The sequence below is a fragment of the Coregonus lavaretus genome (assembly GCF_964263955.1).
Source record: "Coregonus lavaretus genome assembly, chromosome: 19".
NCBI classification, from domain to species: Eukaryota; Metazoa; Chordata; class Actinopteri; order Salmoniformes; family Salmonidae; genus Coregonus; species Coregonus lavaretus.
This window is the reverse complement of record NC_140006.1, coordinates 17,960,331-17,988,295: the sequence shown is the minus strand read 5'-3', so window position 1 is coordinate 17,988,295 and position 27,965 is coordinate 17,960,331. Positions and strand designations below refer to the sequence as shown.

Below are 27,965 nucleotides of genomic sequence, written 5' to 3'. Positions count from 1 at the left end.
GTATCAGTTTGTACGTAGGCTAACTCCTGTGAAAGGAGAAACTGTTTGTGTCTCGAACAGTAACTTACCAAACCAATGACTTCAGCAACAAAGATGATATTGTACAGTAAAGAGCAGTCAGATTTGAAACGTTACAGAGAACTTGTAATTCTGGGATCCCCCCAAAAAGAATAACAAGATGATAGAAGTATAAAAGAGCATTGATTTCTGAAGTTGCTGAATTGTGTGACACATTGACAATGTTCTCCCAACAGCAGTCACTTGAGAATGCAGATTAAAGCCAGACACATGGATCATTGAATTGTCCTTCAGATTGGGTAGTCGGTCCTCCTATGCAGAAAAAAGTCTCAAATGTTTTAAACATTTCTAAATGGTCAATTACATGTTGTGCAGAGTTGATACTTTTACATGAACTGTATATCACTTGTGGTTTGGACTGAGGAATGATCTAGGTCTATGATTGTGTTATACAGGTCTCATATAAAAGGGTCTCTGTTTACTTCAGGTTATATCCATCCAAAAAGAGCTATATAGGATAATTAATCTTGTACTGGGTCATTTGTTTTATAGAAAGCCAACTCTTCATTATCAGTTTATTGAGAGCAATGAACAGTGGATTGACTTCAGACAATTTTAAAGTATTTGTGATTGAGTAAAATGTACTTAAAATATGTTTAGAAAAATGACAGCATGATATGTATTAGCTGTTTGAAAGCTGATTTTAGTGTTTATCCAATTAACACAATGTAATTTGAATCCTGTCATATTTGGATCAGGTGAGAGCAGTTACATAGGAGTGAGTCATTGATCACACTGGATTTAAGAACTTTGTTGCAATATCTTGTTTTAAAAAGTGAATTACTGTTTCCCAAAGTAAGAGTGATATTTTATTTTTGTTTTATGTTATTTTAAATGTCTTGTAGAAGCATTTAAATATGTATTTTGTGAAAGAAATTCAACATAAAGCACAAATAGGTTTTGACTGCCTGCACATGTTAAGTTAATGGAAATACATTTTGAATATACAAAAATAAATAAATTGCAACTGATGATCGGCCTGTTTTATTCACTCCTGGTGAATGTTTGGGTTGATTTATATCAGGGATGGACAACTCCAGTCCTCGGGGGCCGGAGGGGTGTCACACTTTTCCCCATCCCTAGCTAACACAGCTGATTAAACTAATTGCATTCTAAACTGAAGATCATGATTAGTTGATTATTGGGAGCCAGGTTTGTTTGCTGGGGTTGGGGCAAAAGTGTGACACTAATCAGGCCCCCCGAGGACTGGAATAGCCCATCCCTGGTTTATATAAATCATTGGTTGGTAAAGCAATCACTGAATGTAAATGTTTGTGCATTGTCTTCCTCTAGTCCAGGGGTATGCAAACCTGGTCCTGGAGTGCCGCAGGCACATCATATCTTTGATTTAACCGACCTGGAAGACCAGGTGTGTTGAATTTATGCAATCACTGAACTGATCAATTAGCTCAGTTGGTCAGGCGTAGTGACTAGTTGGAACAAAATGTTGCAGTACCTGCGGCACTCCAGGAACAGGGTTGCCTACCCCCGCTCTAGTCTGTATCCTCAACTACATTGAACCTTTAACATATAGAAGTGTAGGGCTAAGAAATACTAGCCAGAATTAGGAGTCAACAATGGTAGCTCTAACTATTGATTACATATTTCAGGTCAGGTGCTTGGCCTTCAACCATTCTGCCATAATGCTCAGCTAATCAATGGCTGTTTTCAGCTAAGTTTTTGACTGAACTGGATCGCTTATAAAATAAAAGGATATCCAGGCAATATAGTTTCATTATTTGACTTTACTACTGTTGTAAAACACATACATAAAATGTTACTAGACATGCATATTTGTAAAAAAAGGACTTGTTGAAGGCTGGGTGAACTGTCAATATCTGGCCAATGAAAACAATACATGCAAAGCAGGGCTATGACGCTTGCACCATTAACGGTTCTATTCAATCTGCATCTGGGAAGTTCAGCTTTATAGCATGATTTAAATTTAAAGGCAATGTTTCGCTTTAGTGGAAACTGCATTTACGGTAAATACTGCATATGTCGGCTCAATCGGAAATGATCTTACATTTCCATCACGGAATCTGTAACGCTTCAGCTTTACAGATTGAATAGAGCCCTAAATCATTGAAAAGTTGGTTTGTGAAAAAGTTACATAAAAATATGTTTCAATAAGTAATTTGTGCAAAGGAATGAATTTCATGTTCAAAGGGAAATCAAATACAAAGGACAATAAGCAGTGGAGCATAGTCATGGGCCACAGTAGCCTATGTCAAATAATAGTTACCAATGCACTAAATTTGGGTTGTGAATGGAAGTTGCCTTGTAAAACAAGGCATGTCAAACTACAAACTTAAAAGACATCAAAAGCTGCTGGGACAATGTAGCCTTTTTAAAAGGATGCCTTGACTTAGAACAAAAGACAGGTTTTGTGGAATTCAATGTAGACAGTTTCAAGTAAAGCTGATGCTCCGTGTTTTAAGCTTTTCTTTATTTTCCTTTGAGGACTGACACTATTTGCTCCATTTATTTAATATTCCATTGATCTTTTATTCTCATTCAATCATTTTCTGTCCAAAAAAGGCCCCCTGCATATCATTATACTACAGGTAAGATTAGTAAAATAATGATAAAAAACACAAAACATATACAATGTAAAAGTTTCACGCCTGTACAACAACAGTGAACAACAAAACATCTATTAGGGGTAAGTCGTGGTTTCAGGAAGTTCAGCTAAACTGTATAGCTGTTATAGAGTGATTAACATGATTGTAAACCCTAAATGGCAATCTTTTATTTTATTGGTGAATTAAGTCATTCTATCATCATTTCAATAGTATGGTAAAACCTACAGGGAAACTTCCAACATAGATCGCTTCACACACAAGTTGACTAGGACCCCTAGCAAACAGCAGCTAGGCTACTGTAAGTTCCTGAGATCGGCTGTAATATGAATGGATGGTGCTTCCCTGTATGACTACATAAGAGCCAGAGTTAGCTAGTGCCCAGGCCCCTGGCATTGGTTGTTAGCTGCTCTATGTTGACGCACTATTGTGAGTCAGAAATCCCTCTTTCAAAAAGAATGAAAAGGCAACATAAAAAAATATTTCTACTCTTTTACATTTCCGGCTATATCTGTTGAACCATGCTGTGGCTAATATGACAACCAATGCATTTCCGTACAACCACATTTTTAGGTCAGTTCTGCTAGACAGGAACAGAACAGAAATGTTCTAAAGTAGTACTGACAGGGCTAGTCTTTGCGGCAAGCCATGACATTTGCGAACATACCATACAAGTGTCCACTCTTGCTGAGCAAACTTGTTTATCCAGTAGATGGAATGGGTCTTGTTATTATGGTCAGAGTGAATACAAATAGAATGCTTTGGGGCTATCATACTGGTAGATGGACAGAAGAATGAATTGGCGACAGAATCTCCTGTGTGCAGTACTCCTTCATAGTAAAATAAAACAAGCAAAACATATTAGGGACCATCTCAGTCCCAGGTTAACCATTAATGGAGTATTTTTCTTTGTGGATCAAAATACAACAACTTTGAAACTGACCACCAGCCAAAGAAATAAAAACAGCAAAATAGAAGTGAACTATCTCTATTTACAGTATTTTATCATCTTAATACCTGCCTATATCTTCCAAATATGTAAAAACATAGGCTAGATATTCCTGCACACTCAAAAGGCTACCATCTGTGGTTCAGGGTGAGGCATGTTGTCTGGAGTTCCTTCCCACACCAGTATCTGACGGAATGTTCAGGATTGGAATAGGGGGCTGCCATTTTGTAAGGAGTGGCCAGGATGGCTGTCAGGTTTCTTCTCGCTTAAGACGACAAGTTGGTTTTCTGGACTTTTTTGATTTCCTGAAAAAATAAAAAATAGGTTTGAGGATGACATTTTGGAGATGGTGAAATTCAACACTGACAAATATATATTAATGATTTAGGATTTACTGGCAAGTGAAATGGTGCATATGGCCCAGTCCATCATACCCAGCTATGTTATGTCGATACAAACTCACCTCAATAAGGGCGTCTTTCAACTTCCCATAGGCATTGTCAAGATTATCATTGACAATGACAACGTCAAATATGCCAGGTTCCTTGCCTGAAAGATGGGGGGGGAAACGTTTTAGACAACATCCTTCAACAAATTCTCAACATTTCATTTATAAACATACAACTCTGTTATCGGCCAAAGTCTCTCCAGAATCAGACTCACTTATCTCCATGTCCACCTGAGCAGCATCTAAACGTTTCTGGAGGCTCTCCTCTGACTCAGTCTTTCTGTCCCTTAAACGTTTCTCCTAAAATGCCAAATGACAGAGGGAGACTAAGTCATGGGGGGGGGGTAGCTTTAGATCAGGAGTTACTACACATTTATAACCATATTGCACGTATATAACCAATAATATACAAGTTAAACAAGACAAGAATGACCCTGGTAAACCATTTTATAATGCCTCCTGGCTCTCACCAGGATATTCATGGACGGAGGCTGGATCGAGACGTAGATGGGGTTGAGGTCTGTCGTCTTGACCGCCCTCACGCCCTGCATGTCGATGTCCAGGATGCAGATCAGGTTCTTGTCCTTGACGGCCTGCACGGAGGCCTTGCTCGTCCCGTACATGTTCCCCGAAAACACTGCGCTCTCAATGAACTCCCCTTTGTCGATGCTGGCCTGCATATACTCCCTTGTAACATAATGGTAATCTGAAACAACAATTTAAAAGGTTGGTTATTGAAAAGAATAAGACACAGGGGACAGCATAGGTCCCCCAAATATGGTTGAAGCTAACTAAAGTGATGTAGCAGGAGGATTTGGAGTACAAGTGTCTATCTTGGAGTTTAAAAACCCTACCTACCTTTACCATTCTCTTCACCAGGACGAGGGCTCCTTGTTGTATCTGAGGGATGAGAGCACACAATTAGATATTTTATTTCTGTAACTGACACCTCCCTGACATTTTACATGGTTAACAGGGGACTTGTGCAGAGCACACTTACGCGAGACGCTGAAGCCAAAGATGCCCTCGTACTCCTTGAGCAGGTTCTTGAGCAGCGTGCTCTTCCCAGCCCCTGACGGGCCACTCAGCACCACTGGCCTGGGTCCTGCCATAGCTGGGGGAGAGAAGGAGAGACAGGGTAAGATGAGAGGAGAAGAACACACAATCTGGAATTCCTCACTGCACTGGTTACATCACGTCTTTATGGTATGAGTTATGTAACGAGACAGAGCTCACTTTACACAAATGGTTGGAACTGGTGTCATGAGGAGAAACAGCCAGGCACAGCAGCTGTTATTCTTGAGATTAAAAACATATCTAGGCCTATCCTTTATTCACATGATGAAACTAGTAAATCTCAAGTAGCCTTTATTCAAATAGTGGTGTAATACGCCTGGTCTAAACAATACCACAAATAGGCCTAAGGGCTGAATATGAAATGGATATGACAAACCAAGTATCCTACAAAAACTGATGAATTGGTGATTCTGTAGTACACATCCTAAGCAAGACTAGTGGGACCAATTAACCCTACACCTACAGTGGTTATCATGTCCTGTTAGGCTGTTACCACGGAACCACCATGGAACAATCTAATTGGAGAGCCTAAAATAACTCTGCTGCTTCTGATTGCAAGGCAGAAGAAGTTATTTCAGTAAAGCTTTTCAGTTTGCAATGACTGTTTAAAAGCTGCAATATGTAACTTTTTGGACAACCCGACCAAATGTGCATAGAAATGTGTTATAGATCTGTCATTCTCATTGAAAGCAAGCCTAAGAAGCGGTAAATCTGTTCTATGTGCCGATCTTGTCATACTCGTAATCGTATTAGTTTTACCGCACTTGATACTCATAATCTGATTTACTCGTGACCGGAAAACCCGGAAGTGCGCTTTAAAACGCCAGTAAAGCCTATACCTCAAGTGCGCATTACTGCGCTATCACTCAGAGTGCATCGTTATGTTCCTTCACTCAGTCACACACATTGATAAACGACCCCGACAGATGAAAATGCACATGATTTACTTACGTAGTACTATTCAATTATCAACGAGATGGCTAATAAATAGCTCAATGCAAGGCTGGCTACTACTGCCTACATTTATTCCAGACACATTTAGATGAAGGTAGGCTAATTCACTTGCCCCATATACAGTGAGGGAAAAAAGTATTTGATCCCCTGCTGATTTTGTACGTTTGCCCACTGACAAAGAAATGATCAGTCTATAATTTTAATGGTAGGTTTATTTGAACAGCGAGAGACAGAATAACAACAAACAAATCCAGAAACACGCATGTCAAAAATGTTATAAATTGATTTGCATTTTAAATGAGGGAAATAAGTATTTGACCCCCTCTCAATCAGAAAGATTTCTGGCTCCCAGGTGTCTTTTATACAGGTAACGAGCTGAGATTAGGAGCACACTCTTAAAGGTAGTGCTCCAAATCTCAGCTTGTTACCTGTATAAAAGACACCTGTCCACAGAAGCAATCAATCAATCAGATTCCAAACTCTCCACCATGGCCAAGACCAAAGAGCTCTCCAAGGATGTCAGGGACAAGATTGTAGACCTACACAAGGCTGGAATGGGCTACAAGACCATCGCCAAGCAGCTTGGTGAGAAGGTGACAACAGTTGGTGCGATTATTCGCAAATGGAAGAAACACAAAAGAACTGTCAATCTCCCTCGGCCTGGGGCTTCATGCAAGATCTCACCTCGGGGAGTTGCAATGATCATGAGAACGGTGAGGAATCAGCCCAGAACTACACGGAACCATAGTCACCAAGAAAACAATTGGTAACACACTAGGCCGTGAAGGACAGAAATCCTGCAGCGCCCGCAAGGTCCCCCTGCTCAAGAAAGCACATATACAGGCCCGTCTGAAGTTTGCCAATGAACATCTGAATGATTCAGAGGAGAACTGGGTGAAAGTGTTGTGGTCAGATGAGACCAAAATGGAGCTCTTTGGCATCAATTCAACTCGCCGTGTTTGGAGGAGGAATGCTGCCTATGACCCCAAGAACACCATCCCCACCGTCAAACATGGAGGTGGAAACATTATGTTTGGGGGTGTTTCTTTGCTAAGGGGACAGGACAACTTCACCGCATCAAAGGGACGATGGACGGGCCATGTACCATCAAATCTTGGGTGAGAACCTCCTTCCCTCAGCCAGGGCATTGAAAATGGGTCGTGGATGGGTATTCCAGCATGACAATGACCCAAAACACACGGCCAAGGAGTGACTCAAGAAGAAGCACATTAAGGTCCTGGAGTGGCCTAGCCAATCTCCAGACCTTAATCCCATAGAAAATCTGTGGAGGGAGCTGAAGGTTCGAGTTGCCAAACGTCAGGCTCGAAACCTTAATGACTTGGAGAAGATCTGCAAAGAGGAGTGGGACAAAATCCCTTCTGAGATTTGTGCAAACCTGGTGGCGAACTACAAGAAACGTCTGACCTCTGTGATTGCCAACAAGGGTTTTGCCACCAAGTACTAAGTCATGTTTTGCAGAGGGGTCAAATACTTATTTCCCTCATTAAAATGCAAATCAATTTATAAAAATTTTGACATGCGTTTTTCTGGATTTTTTTGTTGTTATTCTGTCTCTCACTGTTCAAATAAACCTACCATTAAAATTATAGACTGATCATGTCTTTGTCAGAGTGCAAACGTACAAAATCAGCAGGGGATCAAATACTTTTTTCCCCTCACTGTATTGTTTCACTTTCAAGTACAACATTTCTCTCCTGACACTTTTGCCACAACATTTGTACAAACAAGATAAACACCTGTTTTGAGGCCCACCTGTTTTGCTAAAAAAAAATATTTATATACATTTATATATACACACACACACACAGTGTCTTGCGAAAGTATTCACCCCCCTTGGCATTTATCCTATTTTGTTGCCTTACAACCTGGAATTAAAATGGATTTTTGGAGGGTTTGTATAATTTTTTTACACAACATGCTCATCACTTTGAAGATGCAAAATACTTTTTTTTGTGAAACAAACTAGAAATAAGACAAAAAAACAGAATACGTGAGCGTGTATAACTATGTCTGGCGCAAACCCAACACCTCTCATCACCCCGAGAACACCATCCCCACAGTGCAGCATGGTGGTGGCAGCATCATGCTGTGGGGATGTTTTTCCATTGGCAGGGACTGGGAAACTGGTCAGAATTGAAGGAATGATAGATGGCGCTAAATACAGGGAACTTCTTGAGGGAAACCTGTTTCAGTCTTCCAGAGATTTGAGGCTGGGACGGAGGTCCACCTTCCAGCTGGACAATGACCCTAAGTATACTGCTAAAGCAACACTCGAGTGAATTAAGGGGAAACGTTTAAATGTCTTGGAATGGCCTAGTCAAAGCCCAGACCTCAATCCAATTGAGAATCTATGGTATGACTTAAAGATTGCTGTACACCAGCGGAACAAATCCAACTTGAAGGAGCAAGAGCAGTTTTGCCTTGAAGAATGGGCAAAAATCCCAGTGGCTAGATGCACCAAGCTTATAGAGACATACCCCAAGAGACTTGCAGCTGCAATTGCTGCAAAAGGTGGCTCTACAAAGTATTGACTTTGGAGGGGGGGGGGGGGGGGGGGGGGATAGTTATGCACGCTCAAGTTCTGTTTTATGTCTTATTTCTTGTTTGTTTCACAATAACAAATATTTTGCATCTTCAAAGTGGTAGGCATGTTGTGTAAATCAAATGATACAACCCCCCCCAAAATCCATTTTAATTCCAGGTTGTAAGGCAACAAAAAAGGAAAAATGCCAAGGTGGGTGAATACTTTCGCAAGCCACTGTATATTCCCCCCCTAATGTATCCTACGGTTCTGACTTGGTGTACAGGGAGAATACTGTTAAAACTAGCCCATGTTCTGAATTCTGTCGCTGTACATTTCAAAAGTGCTGAACAAATAGTTATATTGACTATGTCCTTCCTAGCTCGCTCATTAATGTCTTAATTTAAATTACGGATTGCCTCTTATCCGATCGTCGTCCCCTTATGCCACAGTTTGTACATCAATTGTCAGTAGAAACCACATTTGTTTAAGCAAGTCAGCAACATCAGCTATGTTTTTTAAAAGGCAGTAAATGAGGCTGAATGAACTATTTCACTGCCAGACAAGGCTCTGCTGATAGCGAGGTGTAGCAGTGGTAAGGATTCACTCCATGGTGCTGAAAAAAAAAAGCTCTGCTGTTGGGACAGCTTTATTTAGGCCATAACAGTTTGTGGGCACCGTTTGTCACATTTATAGTGCAATTAATGTATTGTTTAGTGTTTTGTTGTCTAATGGATTTGCTGGCATGCATAAAAAAACAAGGAGAGTTTACCCCACCAAGATTCATATGCTAAAATCGCCACTGGTCAATTAACATTCTAATTATTTGTCGCTAGGTAAACATGTCTAGGCGAGAAGAAATAATAGCAAGCAAGCATGGGCTTGGATCACGACATAATGACAGACGTCGTCAGCAATGGAATTATTATACCGACAGACAAAGTAGGCCTACCAAACACCGCCAAGTAGACAGACAAAAACAACCATATGACATTTACATTTAAGTAATTTAGCAGACGCTCTTATCCATAGCGACTTACAAATTGGTGCATTCAACTTAGGATAGCCAGTGGGACAACCACCCTTTTTTTCTTTTCTTTTTTTAATGGGGGGGTGGGGGTAGAAGGATTACTGTTATACTATTCCAGGTATTCCTTAAAGAGGTAGGGTTTCAAGTGTCTCCGGAAGGTGGTCAGTGAATCCGCTGTCCTGGCGTCGTGGGGGAGCTTGTTCCACCATTGGGGAGCCAGCAAAGTCGACAGGAAATAACTAAATTGAACAACAATGACTAGCTATGGACCGTACACGATGTTTGGAGAGTGGGATACGTCTGCCCTGAGACGAGTGAGTGAGTGAGTGAGTGAGTGAATGAAACAGAGCCGCGCGTATGTCTGTATTGGGCAATGAGCGCAGAGGGAGCGGCTTGTTCTAATCCAATCGTTGCAGCAGGCTCAATCGATACCCCCTCCCGTTTCTTTACAGACAGAAGAACTAGCCAATAGTTGTTTAGAGCACATAGCGCGTCACACTGTTTGAGTGAAAGAGAGATGTATGCTGGCAGCCGAAAATAATTGTTTTTCGATCACGCACAATTACAAAAAAATACTCGTATCATAATCTTATTCGGAAAATTCTCCATATCCGTTATGATACTCATTTTGTCCGAGTACTCGGCCCACCCTTAATTTCTATGCTTCCCGTTCTTAAATTTAGTTTTTGCATTTTTCACTTTCGGTTTTGTACACCAGCTTCAAAACACAATATTTTTGGGTTATGGAAAATATATTTCACAGCGGTTTAGATGGCACAATTACTCTCTAATCTCTACACAATGACTGCCTGTTTTGTCACAAACTGAAATTAGGCAAATTATTTAGTTGTTAGCCATATAGGCTAGATCATATAAATGATATAAGCTAAAGTCACTCTTCCTCCTTACCTTTGTTCACCGTCAGTAGACGTGTGAGTGAGGGAGCTGGGTGAGCAGCAGGATGTGGGAGGACAGGCTAGGCAATTGAATGAGCAGCACTATTATATGTTGGAGCCTTTGTCAATCCATGTGTTGCTTGTGGGAGGAACGCACGCGCAAACATAGTGAAACCAAATCGTTACTTCCTCCAATCACCTCTCAGTACACAGTAGTTTAAACCCTGGCCATCAGCTTGTGACATAGCCTAGGGATGGCCTTCTTTCAGGTGTCTGTAGGCCAGGCAGGTCAAACATACGACGCCTCTGCCATTATTTTTTGTTGTTATTTTATTTTTACTTTTTGGTTAAAAATAAATGCACTGTTGGTTAAGGGCTGTAAGTAAGCATTTCACTGTAATGTCTGCACCTGTTGTATTCTGCGCATGTGGCCAATAAAATTTGATTTGATGTATATATATATATATATACACACATACACACATATATATATACACACAGTGAGGAAAAAAAAGTATTTGATCCCCTGCTGATTTTGTACGTTTGCCCACTGACAAAGAAATTATCAGTCTATAATTTTAATGGTAGGTTTATTTGAACAGTGAGAGACAGAATAACAACAAAAAAATCCAGAAAAACGCATTTAAAAAATGTTCTAAATTTATTTGCATTTTAATGAGGGAAATAAGTATTTGACCCCCTCTCAATCAGAAAGATTTCTGGCTCCCATGTGTCTTTTATACAGGTAACGAGCTGAGATTAGGAGCACACTCTTAAAGGGAGTGCTCCTAATCTCAATTTACCTGTATAAAATACACCTGTCCACAGAAGCAATCAATCAATCAGATTCCAAACTCTCCACCATGGCCAAGACCAAAGAGCTCTCCAAGGATGTCAGGGACAAGATTGTAGACCTACACAAGGCTGGAATGGGCTACAAGACCATCGCCAAGCAGCTTGGTGAGAAGGTGACAACAGTTGGTGCGATTATTCGCAAATGGAAGTAACACAAAATAACTGTCAATCTCCCTCGGCCTGGGGCTCCATGCAAGATCTCACCTCGTGAAGTTGCAATGATCATGAGAACGGTGAGGAATCAGCCCAGAACTACACGGGAGGATCTTGTCAATGATCTCAAGGCAGCTGGGACCATAGTCACCAAGAAAACAATTGGTAACACACTACGCCGTGAAGGACTGAAATCCTGCAGCGCCCGCAAGGTCCCCCTGCTCAAGAAAGCACATATACAGGGCCGTCTGAAGTTTGTCTATGAACATCTGAATGATTCAGAGGAGAACTGGGTGAAAGTGTTGTGGTCAGATGAGACCAAAATCGAGCTCTTTGGCATCAACTCAACTCGCCGTGTTTGGAGGAGGAGGAATGCTGCCTATGACCCCAAGATCACCATCCCCACCGTCAAACATGGAGGTGGAAACATTATGCTTTGGGGGTGTTTGTCTGCTAAGGGGACAGGACAACTTCACCGCATCAAAGGGATGATGGACGGGGCCATGTAACGTCAAATTTTGGGTGAGAACCTCCTTCCCTCAGCCAGGGCATTGAAAATGGGTATTCCAGCATGACAATGACCCAAAACACACAGCCAAGGCAACAAAGGAGTGGCTCAAGAAGAGGCACATTAAGGTCCTGGAGTGGCCTAGCCAGTCTCCAGACCTTAATTCCATAGAAAATCTGTGGAGGGAGCTGAAGGTTCGAGTTGCCAAACGTCAGGCTCGAAACCTTAATGACTTGGAGAAGCTCTGCAAAGGGGAGTGGGACAAAATCCCTCCTGAGATGTGTGCAAACCTGGTGGCCAACTACAAGAAACGTCTGACCTCTGATTGCCAACAAGGGTTTTGCCACCAAGTACTAAGTCATGTTTTGCAGAGGGGTCAAATACTTATTTCCCTCGTTAAAATGCTAATCAATTTATAACATTTTTGACATGCGTTTTTCTGGATTTATTTGTTGTTATTCTGTCTCTCACTGTTCAAATAAACCTACCATTAAAAGTATAGACTGATCATGTCTTTTTCAGTGGGCAAATGTACAAAATCAGCAGGGGATCAAATACTTTTTTCCCTCACTGTACATACACACACACTTTTGATCGGTAGTATGTATATATATATATATACACAGTGGGGGAAAAAAGTATTTAGTCAGCCACCAATTGTGCAAGTTCTCCCACTTAAAAAGATGAGAGGCCTGTAATTTTCATCATAGGTACACGTCAACTATGACAGACAAAATGAGGAAAAAAAATCCAGAAAATCACATTGTAGGATTTTTAATTAATTTATTTGCAAATTATGGTGGAAAATGAGTATTTGGTCAATAACAAAAGTTTCTCAATACTTTGTTATATACCCTTTGTTGGCAATGACACAGGTCAAACGTTTTCTGTGAGTCTTCACAAGGTTTTCACACACGGTTGCTGGTATTTTGGCCCATTCCTCCATGAAGATCTCCTCTAGAGCAGTGATGTTTTGGGGCTGTCGCTGGGCAACACGGACTTTCAACTCCCTCCAAAGATTTTCTATGGGGTTGAGATCTGGAGACTGGCTAGGCCACTCCAGGACCTTGAAATGCTTCTTACGAAGCCACTCCTTCATTGCCCGGGCGGTGTGTTTGGGATCATTGGCATGCTGAAAGACCCAGCCACATTTCATCTTCAATGCCCTTGCTGATGGAAGGAGGTTTTCACTCAAAATCTCACGATACATGGCCCCATTCATTCTTTCCTTTACACGGATCAGTCGTCCTGGTCCCTTTGCAGAAAAACAGCCCCAAAGCATGATGTTTCCACCCCCATGCTTCACAGTAGGTATGGTGTTCTTTGGATGCAACTCAGCATTCTTTGTCCTCCAAACACGACAAGTTGAGTTTTTACCAAAACGTTCTATTTTGGTTTCATCTGACCATATGACATTCTCCCAATCCTCTTCTGGATCATCCAAATGCACTCTAGTAAACTTCAGACGGGCCTGGACATGTACTGGCTTAAGCAGGGAGACACGTCTGACACTGCAGGAATTGAGTCCCTGGCGGCGTAGTGTGTTACTGATGGTAGGCTTTGTTACTTTGGTCCCAGCTCTCTGCAGGTCATTCACTAGGTCCCCCTGTGTGGTTCTGGGATTTTTGCTCACCGTTCTTGTGATCATTTTTACCCCACGGCGTGAGATCTTGCGTGGAGCCCCAGATCGAGGGAGATTATCAGTGGTCTTGTATGTCTTCCAATTCCTAATAATTGCTCCCACAGTTGATTTCTTCAAACCAAGCTGCTTACCTATTGCAGATTCAGTCTTCCCAGCCTGGTGCAGGTCTACAATTTTGTTTCTGGTGTCCTTTGACAGCTCTTTGGTCTTGGCCATAGTGGAGTTTGGAGTGTGACTGTTTGAGGTTGTGGACAGGTGTCTTTTATACTGATAACAAGTTCAAACAGGTGCCATTAATACAGGTAACGAGTGGAGGACAGAGGAGCCTCTTAAAGAAGAAGTTACAGGTCTGTGAGAGCCAGAAATCTTGCTTGTTTGTAGGTGACCAAATACTTATTTTCCACCATAATTTGCAAATAAATTCATTACAAATCCTACAATGTGATTTTCGGAAGAAAAAAAATCTCAATTTGTCTGTCATAGTTGACGTGTACCCATGATGAAAATTACAGGCCTCTGTCATCTTTTTAAGTATGAGAACTTGCACAATTGGTGGCTGACTAAATACTTTTTTCCCCCACTGTATACACATACATACATACACACACAAACACATATAGATATACACATACAGTGAGGGACAAAAGTATTTGATCCCCTGCGGATTTTGTACGTTTGCCCACTGACAAAGACATGATCAGTCTATAATTCTAATGGTAGGTTTATTTGAACAGTGAGAGACAGAATAACAAGAAGAAAATCCAGGAAAACGCATGTCAAAAATTTTATGAATTGATTTGCATTTTAATGAGGGAAATAACTATTTGACCCCTCTGCAAAACATGACTTAGTATTTGGTGGCAAAACCCTTGTTGGCAATCACAGAGGTCAGACGTTTCTTGTAGTTGGCCACCAGGTTTGCACACATCTCAGGAGGGATTTTGTCCCACTCCCCTTTGCAGATCTTCTCCAAGTCATTAAGGTTTCGAGGCTGACTTTTGGCAACTCGAACCTTCAGCTCCCTCCACACTTTCACCCAGTTCTCCTCTGAATCATTTAGATGTTCATTGGCAAACTCCAGATGGGCCTGTATATGTGCTTTCTTGAGCAGGGGGACCTTGCGGGCGCTGCAGGATTTCAGTCCTTCACGGCGTAGTGTGTTACCAATTGTTTTCTTGGTGACTATGGTCCCAGCTGCCTTGAGATCATTGACAAGGTCCTCCCGTGTAGTTCTGGGCTGATTCCTCACCGTTCTCATGATCATTGCAACTCCACGAGATGAGATCTTGCATGGAGCCCCAGGCCAAGGGAGATTGACAGTTATTTTGTGTTTTTCCATTTGTGAATAATCGCACCAACTGTTGTCACCTTCTCACCAAGCTGCTTGGCGATGGTCTTGTAGCCCATTCCAGCCTTGTGTATGTCTACAATCTTGTCCCTGACATCCTTGGAGAGCTCTTTGGTCTTGGCCATGGTGGAGAGTTTGGAATCTGATTGATTGATTGCTTCTGTGGACAGGTGTCTTTTATACAGGTAAACTGAGATTAGGAGCACTCCCTTTAAGAGTGTGCTCCTAATCTCAGCTCGTTACCTGTATAAAAGACACCTGGGAGCCAGAAATCTTTCTGATTGAGCGGGGGTCAAATACTTATTTCCCTCATTAAAATGCAAATCAATTTATAACATTTTTGACATGTGTTTTTCTGGATTTTTTATTTGTTATTCTGTCTCTCACTGTTCAAATAAATCTACCATTAAAATTATAGACTGATCACATCTTTGTCAGTGGGCAAACGTACAAAATCAGCAGGGGATCAAATACTTTTTTCCCCTCACTGTATGTATATACATCTATATACACACACACACACACACACACAACCATTCAAGTTTGGGGTCACATAGAAATGTCCTTGTTTACGAAATAAAAACTTTTTTTTTGTCCATTCAAATAACATCAAATTGATCAGAAGTACAGTGTAGACATTGTTAATGTTGTAAATGGCTATTGTAGCTGGAAACTGCTGATTTTTAAATGGAATATCTACATAGGCATTCAGAGGCCCATTATCAGCAACCATCAGTCTTGTGTTCCAATTAAAAAGCTATATCTTAGACTGGCCAATAAAAAGAAAAGATGTGGTCCTCTGTAGCTCAACTGGTAGAGCACGGCGCTTGTAACGCCAAGGTAGTGGGTTCGATCCCCGGGACCACCCATACACAAAAATGTATGCACGCATGACTGTAAGTCGCTTTGGATAAAAGCGTCTGCTAAATGGCATATTATTATTATTATTATTCAGATGGGCAGTCTGAGATATGGCTTTTTCTTTGCAACTCTGCCTAGGAGGTCAGCATACCGGAGTCACCTCTTCACTGTTGACATTGAGACTGGTGTTTTGCGGGTACTATTTAATGAAGCTGCCAGTTGAGGACATGTGAGGCGACTTTCTAATGTATTTGTCCTCTTGCTCAGTTGTGCACCGGGGCCTCCCACTCCTCTTTATATTCTGGTTAGAGCCAGTTTGCGCTGTTCTGTGAAGAGAGTAGTACACAGCGTTATACGAGATCTTCAGTTTCTTGACAAGAATAGCCTTCATTTCTCAGAACAAGAATAGACTGATGAGTTTCAGAAGAAAGTTATTTGTTTCTGGCCATTTTGAGCCTGTAATCGAACCCACAATTGCTGATGCTCCAGACACTCAACTAGTCTCAAGAAGGCCCGTTTAATTGCTTCTTTAATCAGCACAACAGTTTTCAGCTGTGCTAACATAATTGCAAAAGGGTTTTCTAATGATCAGTTAGCCTTTTAAAAAGGATAAACTTGGATTAGCAAACACAACGTGCCATTGGAACACAGGACTGATGGTTTCTGATAATGGGCCTCTGTACACCTATGTAGATATTCCGTTAAAAATCAGCAGTTTCCAGCTACAATAGCCATTTACAGCATTAACAATGTCTACACTGTATTTCTAAACAATTTGATGTTATTTTAAATGGACAAAAAAATTGCTTTTCTTTCAAAATGTATGTATGTATGTATGTATGTATGCATGTGTATATATATATATATATATATATATATATATATATATAGCTTTTAATATGCTTTGGGGGGAGGGGGGGAATATGAACTCAATATACTTTTAAATGACTAAAACCAAATCAAAGCTATGTAGAAATGATAATGAGCCTACATTCATACAGTTTCTTGACTGTGTCCAGTTCTTTAATAATCACTGAAATTAAAGCTAGACAGGCAGGGAGCATCGAGAATTCCCAAAACTATTTATTTTTTGCACATTCTAACAGAATACTAATTGTCAGTGCGGCCCTTAATGCGGCCCCCGATGCAAAATGAGTTTGACACTCCTGCTCTAGGCTACGAAAATGATAAATCAATCATGCAAAACACAAAATAAACTCAGATGAGCAATTATCTATCATACAACAGTCTACATACCACGGCCTTTTCCATTACTATTAAACATTGCAAACATATCAAGACCTAGCCTATATCTCATAAATGACTAAATAAAGGCCTATTCATTCCACAAAATAGGTCTATTGCACCTCACTATTAAACGACCATGCCATCTATGCATTGCTAGTCAATAGGCTACTTACTGAAAAGTCAGTGGGTTTGGGTAGATGTCCAAAAATAACACTCCATGCGGATGACGTGTCATATTTAGCTATAGTGCTGCCTACTCCGCATAAATCTATAGATGCTAATTTAAAGGAACAAGAGTTGTCTGCAGAAAAAGGAGTTTGCAATAATAGCCATGTAGCCTATGAATCCATAAGCTATTTTCCATACTTTTAAATGTTTCTCTCTTGTAATAGGCTAAATCAGACCAGATAAACCCAGCTTCAGCTTAACCCAATCCTTGGCTCACCCCTTGCAAGAAAGATGCATGCACTGAGGTTTTCCTGACAGCTGCATGTGACAGGCATTCATTCTCCACCGCCTCTTGAATGTTTAAAACCACAAACAAATGCACAGCTCCTTTCAATGTCAGAATCAGAGTAATGGTCTTGACTCTGGGATGCATAGAGTCAGACTATTCTCTGTCCATATGTTGTTGTGACAGACTAACAATATGGTTTATCCAGTCAAATGTCATGCGTAATAAAGTAACCGCACCATTGCCCATTCCCATCCATATAGATCTAGCTGGGTCTAGATCTAGCTTTTTCTTACTTTCAGTCAGAATAGCAGCCAGAAATTGTGAATTTCCAAAGGTGACAAGTTAAAGATTATTTTCACTAACACATCCCAAAAGAATTGGGTCTTCAACAGCACCATACATAGGTTGAGCCTATAAGATTTCCGTAACACCTCAAGGCACCACTTTTCAAATGTGACAGAAAACAAGGTGCATGTGAGCTGACTGCAGGCATGGGATAAAGCTAGTTCAAAAAGGTTACAGGAAACAGTCTGCATGCCATTACAGATTTGGACTAGGTTAACCCATATATGTGTTCCACTGTTCCACAGCATGTGATCGGTCTTTGGCAGACAGTGACCAACCTTTCATCATGTAAAATCAGTTGGAGCTTACTTTCATTAGGCTACTACTGATTAGTAGTTATTGCAGTCAGCTGCAGCCTGCAATATGAACAAAGTGCTCAGTCACGTAAGATAGATTACACATGTGTAGGCTATGCATAAGGGAGGATATGCTTAATTTTGAAAGTATATTTAATTTCTTCCCAGTACAGGGACCTCCTATGTGTGCATGCGCATTTATTTAAACATTTTATGGGCCTAATAATAGAATAACATATTGAATCCCTATTAATTTAATAGGATCACTATGGGCCTAATAGTAAAGATTTGTTGTCTAACTTTTAAAATGTATTAGCCTACCTTTTAATGTGTCATAAACACAACCAGTCATGATGTTTCCATCTGATTGTCAAACAGTTACTTCAGAAGGCTCATGTAGACTACCTGCACATATTACTCAGGGACGGCGGAACGTCAGGGGGGGGGGGGGGGGGAATAGTTAAGCCTAATTTAGATTTGTTTCTGCTGTTTGCGCACTTATCTCTTCCTTGGCAAAATGTATGACATTTGGTAGGCTATTTGTTAATCAACTTGTCTATAATTAGATACGTTCAGCTTCTCTGCTGTCATTACTTGATGCTAGTCTAGAACAGGGTTTTCCTAACTCGGTCCCTTGCACTCAGGAGTCGTGTTAAAGCAGAATTCTGCATTTTCATGCAGAAAAAAAAAATAAACGATATCTTGCTGCGTTTTGTAAACGCAGATCTAAAAATGCTTCTTATTGTAATTTCTGCTCGGCATCAGACTCATTTTGTGCTTTAGTTACACTTCTCCACTTGGATGAGAATTCACAAACTGCCATTCTATCAGCAGACGGCACTCGGACTGATATGCACGTAGTCCTGTGTAGCTCAGTTGGTAGAGCATGGCGCTTGCAACGCCAGTGTTGTGGGTTCGATTCCCACGGGGGACCAGTATGAAAAAATGTATGCACTCACTAACTAATTCGCTCTGGATAAGAGCGTCTGCTAATTTACTAAAATGTAAAATGTAGCTGTGTTTCTCTGGTATGATTTTTTATTACTTTTTTAAAACTTAGAAAGAATGTTGCCAACCACATGTCCTATGATAAACATTAGAAATATGATGGTCATGCAAAGAATAAATTGCTTTTTCATTGTAAGCTCATTTACTTGTGTGGCTTCTAGCCAAATAGCGTTGCACTTCTGTTTTCATGAAAATGAAGCTATTTTCTGCCGAATGTGTTGCACTAACCCATTTTCTGTGAAAGGAAAACTATAGTTGCACGCCCCTGATCACAGGGGGGGGGGGGGGGGGGCAGGACCAGATTTTGGGAATCCCTATTTTATGCAGTTAAAATAAGGCAACAAAATAAAAATCCATTCAACAATAAAAGTAGACAAAAGCTGCAAATCCAGGTCCAATCTGTACTAACAATACATTTCAATTTTCTCACCATATTGTCCCTCATTATAAATCACAGGCATGCTAGCTTTCTAGAAACACCAAGTTGAAGATAGCTAAACGTTGACACCTAATTTATGCAGCACACCATAATAGGGCCATGTAAATGACTTTGACACCTAATTTAGGCACCACTTATACCATCTATAGCAGGTTGGACTTCTAATAGCTGTGTGGGAGAGGATAGATGATGATTATGTAAACAAGACATTTTAAACTTCAACATAAACGGACAGAGAATTAGATAGCTAATATCATCTTCAGTCAAAGAATGGAAGACGGATTGACAAATGTTTATGGCCTGTGTGACAGACTGGCTAGCTTCTTCAGTGATAAAGCCGGGAAACAGCAGGGTTATTGACACCTTTTATAGACTAGCGGTCAAAATAGTCTATATCATCCTACCTGAGAAGAGCCTGGAGAAATACCTCATATACATCTGCAATGACTGCGGTCCAAGATCTCAATAATGTCTCCAAGTCGTCTTCTCCCTCTTCTGTCTACTTTTTGTGTGAGAGCCATAACAGATTGTGTTTCGACGTCATCATCACGAGCCAAATAAACCAGTAATTCTTAAGCGTTTAGACTGCGCGTGCTATACACATAATTCCACAGCTCGTTTGGCAATATACAACCAACTCAATGTATAAAGCTAATTAATCGAATTGTTTGATAAACGTATTTTACAGTGGTAGCAGATTTAGCATTACGAACTGAGTAATGAACGCCCCCAGCTAAATGAGCTATCTGCGCACATGCTGATCGTGCAAACGCCCGAGAAACAGAGCAGTTTGCAACGGTGTTGTGTACTTAGTTTTTCAAAGGTTCAGCTAGCGACATTTCTTCAAAATACTAAAAGGTTACTCAACGTACTTCTAACCATCTCGCTTGCGTTATAATCCAAGTGCTAGCATCTCGCCCGAGGCGAACGTGGAAGAGAAACTGGCAGGAAAGTCCGAAGGAAACTCCCCGGATGGACATCAATACAGGGCCTAGCGCGCACGTGTAAACAAAGCTTTCATCGTTTATCTTGATTAAACTCTGAAATTATGTTAGGTGCCTCGAGATCTGGGGGTGTAAGGGGAGGCCAAGACCAGTTCAACTGGGACGATGTGAAAGGCGATAAACACAGGGAAAACTACCTCGGTAAGTGGAGTAAAATGGGCATCCATCCCATCGTCAACGACAGTGTGGCGCTAACTGTCTAGTCAGCTTTGCAAATACAGGGCGACTAGCTAACTGTTAAGTAGGTCAATTTTACTTTCTAGTTAGATGCTTGTTAGTAACTTCAGTAAGGGTGGCAATGTATAATAATCGATCATGTAGCTAGCTACTTTAAGCTAGCAATAGTAGCTAACTGTTAGCGTGATAGCCTGTAAACATTTCTCCACGAATGCCACGTTCTCTTACCTTTTTTCTTATTGTAGTCTCTCATTACATTGCTTGTGAGTAACTCAGTATCTGCCTGAAACGTACTCTTTTGGTAAACCTAACTATGTCGAAATGATAAACTTCATAAAGCCAAGCGCACACAGCTGACACCTTTATTTAATACTGGCAAGATCCATGGAGAGCAGCCACGCACACTCGACTGCAGTTGGTCAGGGAATGTGAAAGCTAACGTTACGTAGCTAACTTAGTAGGCGCACAGATATAGCTTGCTATGAGAAAGTAGCCATATAATATATACACTATACTGAACAAAAATATAAACGCAACTATTTATTTGATTTTCATTTATTTGATGTTTCATAGGAGGGAATCAGTAAAATGAAATACATTTGTTTAATCAGCTTCTTGATATGCCACACCTGTCAGGTGGATGGATTATCTTGGCAAAGAGAAATGCTCACTAACAGAGATGTAAACAAATTTGTGTACAGAATTTGAGAGAGAAGCTTTTTGTGCGTATTGAAAATGTCTGGGATTTTTTATTTCAGCTCATGAAACATGGGACCAACACTTTACATGTTGCGTTTATATTTTTGTTCAGTGTACATAGCCAAAAGTATGTGGATACTCCTTCAAATTAGTGGATTCGGCTATTTCAGCCACACCCGTTGCTGACCGGTGTATAAAATCGAGAACACAGCCACGCAATTTCCATAGACAAACATTGGCAGTATAATTTCCCATACTAAAGAGCTCAGTGACTTTCAACGTGGCACCATCATAGGATGCCAACTTTCCAACAAGTCAGTTCGTCAAATTTCTGCCCTGCTACTGCTGTTATTGTGAAGTGGAAACGTCTAAGAGCAACAACGGCTCAGCCGCAAAGTGTTAGGCCACACAAGCTCACAGAACGGGACCGCTGAAGCGTGTATTGAGTATAAATCGTTGCACCACTCACTACCAAGTTCGAAACTGCCTCTGGAAGGAACGTCAGCACAAGAACTGTTCGTCTGGAGCTTCATGAAATGGGTTTCTGTGGCCGAGCAGCCGCACACAAGCCTAAGATCACCATGCGCAATGCCAAGCGGCGGCTGGAGTGGTGTAAAGCTCGCCGCCATTGGTTTTGGCGAATGCCTGGAGAACACTACCTTCCCGAATGCATAGTGCCAACTGTACATTTTGGTGGAGGAGGAATAATGGTCTGGGGCTGTTATTCATGGTTCGGGCTAGGCCCCTTAGTTCCAGTGAGGGGAAATCTTAATGCTACAGCGTACAATGTTATTCTAGACGATTCTGTGCTTAGAACTTTGTGGCAACAGTTTGGGGAAGGCCCTTTCCTGTTTCAGTATGACAATGCCCCCGTGCACAAAGCGAGGTCCATACAGAAATGGTTTGTCACGATCGGTGTGGAAGAACTTGACTGGCCTGCACACAGCCCTGACCTCAACCCCATGGAACACCTTTGGGATGAATTGGAACACTGACTGCGAGCCAGGCCTAATCACGCAAAGGAAGTGCCCGACCTCACTAATGCTCTTGTGGCTGAATGAAAGCAAGTCCCCGCAGCAATGTTCCAACATCTAGTGGAAAGCCTTCCCAGAAGAGTGGAGGCAGTTAAAGCAGGAAAGGGGGGACCAACTCCATATTAATGCCCATAATTTTGGAATGAGATGTCTGACGAGCAGGTGTCCACATACACACTACATGTCCCAAAGTACTGTATGTGTATATATGTACAGTGAGGGAAAAAAGTATTTGATCCCCTGCTGATTTTGTACGTTTGCCCACTGACAGACATAATCAGTCTATAATTTTAATGGTAGGTTTATTTGAACAGTGAGAGACAGAATAACAACAAATAAATCCAGAAAAACGCATGTCAAAAATGTTATAAATTGATTTGCATTTTAATTAGGGAAATAAGTATTTGACCCCTCTGCAAAAGATGACTTAGTACTTGGTTGCAAAACCCTTGTTGGCAATCAGAGGTCAGACGTTTCTTTTAGTTGGCCACCAGGTTTGCATACATCTCAGGAGGGATTTTGTCCCACTCCTCTTTGCAGATCTTCTCCAAGTCATTAAGGTTTCGAGGCTGACGTTTGGCAACTCGAACCTTCAGCTCCCTCCACAGATTTTCTATGGGATTAAGGTCTGGAGACTGGCTAGGCCACTCCAGGACCTTAATGTGCTTCTTCTTGAGCCACTCCTTTGTTGCCTTGGCTGTGTGTTTTGGGTCATTGTCATGCTGGAATACCCATCCACGACCCATTTTCAGTGCCCTGGCTGAGGGAAGGAGGTTCTCACCCAAGATTTGACGGTACATGGCCCCGTCCATCGTCCCTTTGATGCGGTGAAGTTGTCCTGTCCCCTTAGCAGAAAAACACCCCCAAAGCGTAATGTTTCCACCTCCATGTTTGACGGTGGGGATGGTGTTCTTGGGGTCATAGGCAGCATTCCTCCTCCTCCAAACACAGCGAGTTGAGTTGATGCCAAAGAGCTCGATTTTGGTCTCATCTGACCACAACACTTTTAGCCAGTTCTCCTCTGAATCATTCAGATGTTCATTGGCAAACTTCAGACGGGCCTGTATATGTGCTTTCTTGAGCAGGCGCTGTAGGATTTCAGTCCTTCACGGCGTAGTGTGTTACCAATTATTTTCTTGGTGACTATGGTCCCAGCTGCCTTGAGATCATTGACAAGATCCTCCTGTGTAGTTCTGGGCTGATTCCTCACCGTTCTCATGATCATTGCAACTCCACAAGGTGAGATCTTGCATGGAGCCCCAGGCCGAGGGAGATTGACAGTTATTTTGTGTTTCTTCCATTTGCTAATAATCGCACCAACTGTTGTCACCTTCTCACCAAGCTGCTTGGCGATGGTCTTGTAGCCCATTCCAGCCTTGTGTAGGTCTACAATCTTGTCCCTGACATCCTTGGAGAGCTCGTTGGTCTTGGCCATGGTGGAGAGTTTGGGATCTGATTGATTGATTGCTTCTGTGGACAGGTGTCTTTTATACAGGTAACAAGCTAAGATTGGGAGCACTCCCTTTAAGAGTGTGCTCCTAATCTCAGCTCGTTACCTGTATAAAAGACACCTGGGAGCCAGAAATCTTTCTGATTGAGAGGGGGTCAAATACTTATTTCCCTCATTAAAATGCAAATCAATTTATAACATTTTTGACATGCTTTTTTCTGGATTATTTTGTTGTTATTCTCTCTCTCACTGTTCAAATAAACCTACCATTAAAATTATAGACTGATCATGTCTTTGTCAGTGGGCAAACGTACAAAATCAGCAGGGGATCAAATACTTTTTTCCCTCACTGTATATGTGTATACATATACATTGTGTGTGTATGTATAATATAATATGCCATTTAGCAGACGCTTTTATCCAAAGCGACTTACAGTCATGTGTGCATACATTTTTACGTATGAGTGGTCCCGGGGATCAAACCCACTACCCTGACGTTACAAGCGCCATGCTCTACCAATTGAGCTACAGAGGACCACATGTATGAATTGACTAACTTGAAACGTTGTGCAATTTGGAGATGTTCTCCAAATTAATACGCTGGTCACGATAACTGTTTTTCAAAGGTTTTACAACACTGCAGCCAGGAGGAGAGCGGAGCATTGTTGCAAAATCTTAGATTTCTAGATATCACCCTGAGGAAGAATAGTTATAATAATCACTTCTGTGTTTGGAAAATCAAACCGAATTAAACTTTATGTATAACTTCATTACTAAAGCCATGTCTCTGATTTGGGCACGCATGCTTGCATTTGGAGTAAAGTTACATCCCTGTTATTGTTTAATCCCCAGGGAACTCCCTTATGGCACCAGTGGGGCGATGGCAGAAAGGCAAAGATCTGACGTGGTATGCCAAAGACAAAAAAGGCGGTGTCAAGCCTATGTCAAGAGAAGAGGAGCTTGACGCTGTGAAGGCAGCAGAGCAAGAGGCACTGATGGCTGCCCTGTAAGAGGAACATTACACAGAAATAAGAACCTTACAGAAATATTAGAATCAAAAGTCAAACTAATATGTCTTATTCTTTCTTTTCAGAGGCCACAATACTATAAAGAGACAACCAACTGGCCTGACCAAAGAGGTGCTTCTTTTTTTCCTTCATAGTGTTTTTGAGACACATTTGTATTATGTGCTTTTTGTTGCACAAGTCCTAGATTGTATGTTTTGGATCACAATCATGTCTTCATTTTATAGTATCACAACTGCATTAGACCAGGGAAGATACAATTCAATTTAGTTTCAATCAATCATTATTATTTTATTTTTTTGCAGTTGTCACACTGTTTTACAGTAACTAGCCTAGATCCCAAATAGCAAGCAGAATCCATTTCCAATCATATTTGATCATAAATCTTAGGGATGAGTACATGATTGCTTTAATGTCGATTGCAATGTGCCCAACAGGACCTTGCAGAAGGGAGGAGGTGGAAGCTGAGGACAGAGATGTGGATAGAGTCTCAGGCCTTGGAAGCTCTGGGTAACTGACTGTCTGCTATTTGCAAAAGTGTTTGTTGCTGAAATGTTAGGCTCTGGTTCTGTATTACAGTAGGAGATTCCACCAACAAGATATTAATGGTTTTGGAACCACTGTGGCTCTTGAGTTGTGTTTATGTATCCTCAGTTTAGAGATGTTATTTAATTTTTTACCCCTTCTACGCATTATCTCACGTCGCTCTTTAGACTCTATTTTTGTAGCAGCGTACATAAGTCCATGGCAGAGTATCACCTTGAAATTCAAGTGGGAAAAAAGAGTGCTTGCCATATTGAATTTGAGTGTACTAGTTGAGTAATTATGAATATGTTTTCTGTCACCAGTGCAACATCACAGAAAATTGTGTTTTCCCAACAGGAGAAGGAAGCTGCCAAAATAGGCTTGTCAGTCTTTACAGTAAGTTTATTTTTATGCTCTCTGTGTAGAACATCCAAACTCAAAGTTTAGCTATCCAGAATAGTACACAACAATGTGTTGGTGTGTTAATCCATTTGTGTTAGCTACACATTTGTAGCTCAGTGCCGTTTTAAGATTAGGGAGGGCACTTTTTTTTAATGAGCATGGCCTTATTTCTATTACAGCATATTGAATGACTGTCATTCATATTCCATTCACCCAGCTTAATGTATCATCGATAGGTTTAGGCTACTACATAATACTCAAATTTGCCCTAAATCCATCGTGAGGTCGAGAGACACCTGAAATTGGTGTAATCAAGGTGACAGACAGTGACACATTCAATACTGCCTTGCACAGTCTAGCCTGCATGTAGCGGCAAAACGGTAAACTAAAATGAGAGTTTCTATTGGTCAAATTCAGGTAGGTCCATCCCACTTCGTTATGTTTGCTTCCATTTAAGAAACGTTTTGCAACAGAATCGGCAGAATGTACATATACACTTGGAAGAGTTGCGGTGTTGGATAGCCTTCACCAGCTAGCTAACATAAATAGCATTCCTCTCTGTTTGAGTCCGGTTGTTGAGTAGGCTAAATTAGCTTCATTAGCTAAGTAAGTGAAAAGTAAACTAAGAAGAAGAAGAAGAAGAAAATATAGTTAGAAATTAATTTCAACTACTCACCACACGTTATGCACTGCAGTGCTAGCTAACTGTAGCTTATGCTTCCAGTACTGGATTAATTCTCTGATCTTTTGATTGGATAGACACATTTGTTTATGCCACAAGAGCTCCGATAGGTCGGAGGACGTCGTCCGGAAGTTGTCATAATAACTGTGTAAGTCTATGAAACGGGGTGAGAACCATGAGCCTCCTAGGTTTTGTTCTGAAATCAATGTACCCAGAGGATGGAAAATAGCTGTCCTCCGGCTACACTATTGAACTATCCTAGAAGATGCTGTTGAGGTTACTGTAGACTTTCATTGCAAAACAATGTTTTAATCAGTTATTTGGTGACGTGAATATATTTAGTATAGTTTTATCTAAAAAGGATAACTTTTAATTTTTATGAAATTCACTGAGTAGGATGGTCCTCCCCTTGTTCCTCTGAGGAGCCTCCACTGGTGTAGCTACATGATTTATCCAGTTTGGGAATTGATGCTGTAATAGACATGGTAGATGTTACATGATTATGGTCATAATGGAGAGCATTGTTTTCACAGCACCATATAACAGAAGGGAAGTCTGGAAGCCAGGAAGCCTCTGCAAGAAAGATGTCTGAGAACACAGAGAAACAGGACATCAAATCAAATCAAATTTTATTGGCCACATGCGCCGAATACAACAGGTGCAGACATTACAGTGAAATGCTTACTTACAGCCCTTAACCAACAGTGCATTTATTTTTAACAAAAAAGTAAAAATAAAACAACAACAAAAAGTGTTGAGAAAAAAAGAGCAGAAGTAAAATAAAATAACAGTAGGGAGGCTATATATACAGGGGGGTACCGGTGCAGAGTCAATGTGCGGGGGCACCGGCTAGTTGAGGTAGTTGAAGTAATATGTACATGTGGGCAGAGTTAAAGTGACTATGCATAAATAGTTAACAGAGTAGCAGCAGCGTAAAAGGATGGGGTGGGGGGGCAGTGCAAATAGTCTGGGTAGCCATGATTAGCTGTTCAGGAGTCTTATGGCTTGGGGGTAGAAGCTGTTGAGAAGTCTTTTGGACCTAGACTTGGCACTCCGGTACCGCTTGCCGTGCGGTAGCAGAGAGAACAGTCTATGACTAGGGTGGCTGGAGTCTTTGACAATTTTGAGGGCCTTCCTCTGACACCGCCTGGTATAGAGGTCCTGGATGGCAGGAAGCTTGGCCCCAGTGATGTACTGGGCCGTACGCACTACCCTCTGTAGTGCCTTGCGGTCGGAGGCCAAGCAGTTGCC

The 27,965-nt window shown here is 41.2% G+C and overlaps 2 protein-coding genes across 4 annotated transcripts; one reads left to right on the top strand and one right to left on the bottom strand.

Annotated features, from left to right (window-relative positions):
* Positions 1–1,805: 1,805 nt before the first annotated feature.
* On the bottom strand, positions 1,806–21,327 carry LOC311147055 (guanylate kinase-like). 2 transcript variants are annotated; one of them, XM_084183666.1, is made up of 7 exons: positions 21,126–21,327; positions 5,058–5,171; positions 4,916–4,957; positions 4,528–4,763; positions 4,273–4,357; positions 4,073–4,158; positions 1,806–3,914 (listed from the first exon to the last, which is right to left on the bottom strand). In XM_084183666.1, exons 1-7 carry the CDS (start codon positions 21,148–21,150, stop codon positions 3,876–3,878), a joined length of 627 nt encoding a protein of 208 aa, XP_084039792.1. In that variant the 5' UTR covers positions 21,151–21,327; the 3' UTR covers positions 1,806–3,875. The 2 variants fall into 2 exon arrangements, with proteins under 2 accessions (XP_084039792.1, XP_084039793.1); XM_084183667.1 differs by lacking the exon at positions 21,126–21,327 and adding an exon at positions 10,570–10,655.
* LOC311147056 (multiple myeloma tumor-associated protein 2 homolog) lies at positions 20,256–27,342 on the top strand. 2 transcript variants are annotated; one of them, XM_084183668.1, is made up of 6 exons: positions 20,256–20,861; positions 24,933–25,086; positions 25,174–25,219; positions 25,543–25,615; positions 25,988–26,026; positions 27,248–27,342. In XM_084183668.1, exons 1-6 carry the CDS (start codon positions 20,765–20,767, stop codon positions 27,304–27,306), a joined length of 468 nt encoding a protein of 155 aa, XP_084039794.1. In that variant the 5' UTR covers positions 20,256–20,764; the 3' UTR covers positions 27,307–27,342. The 2 variants fall into 2 exon arrangements, with proteins under 2 accessions (XP_084039794.1, XP_084039795.1); XM_084183669.1 differs by having other exon boundaries at positions 20,265–20,861; positions 25,954–26,026.
* Positions 27,343–27,965: the final 623 nt, after the last annotated feature.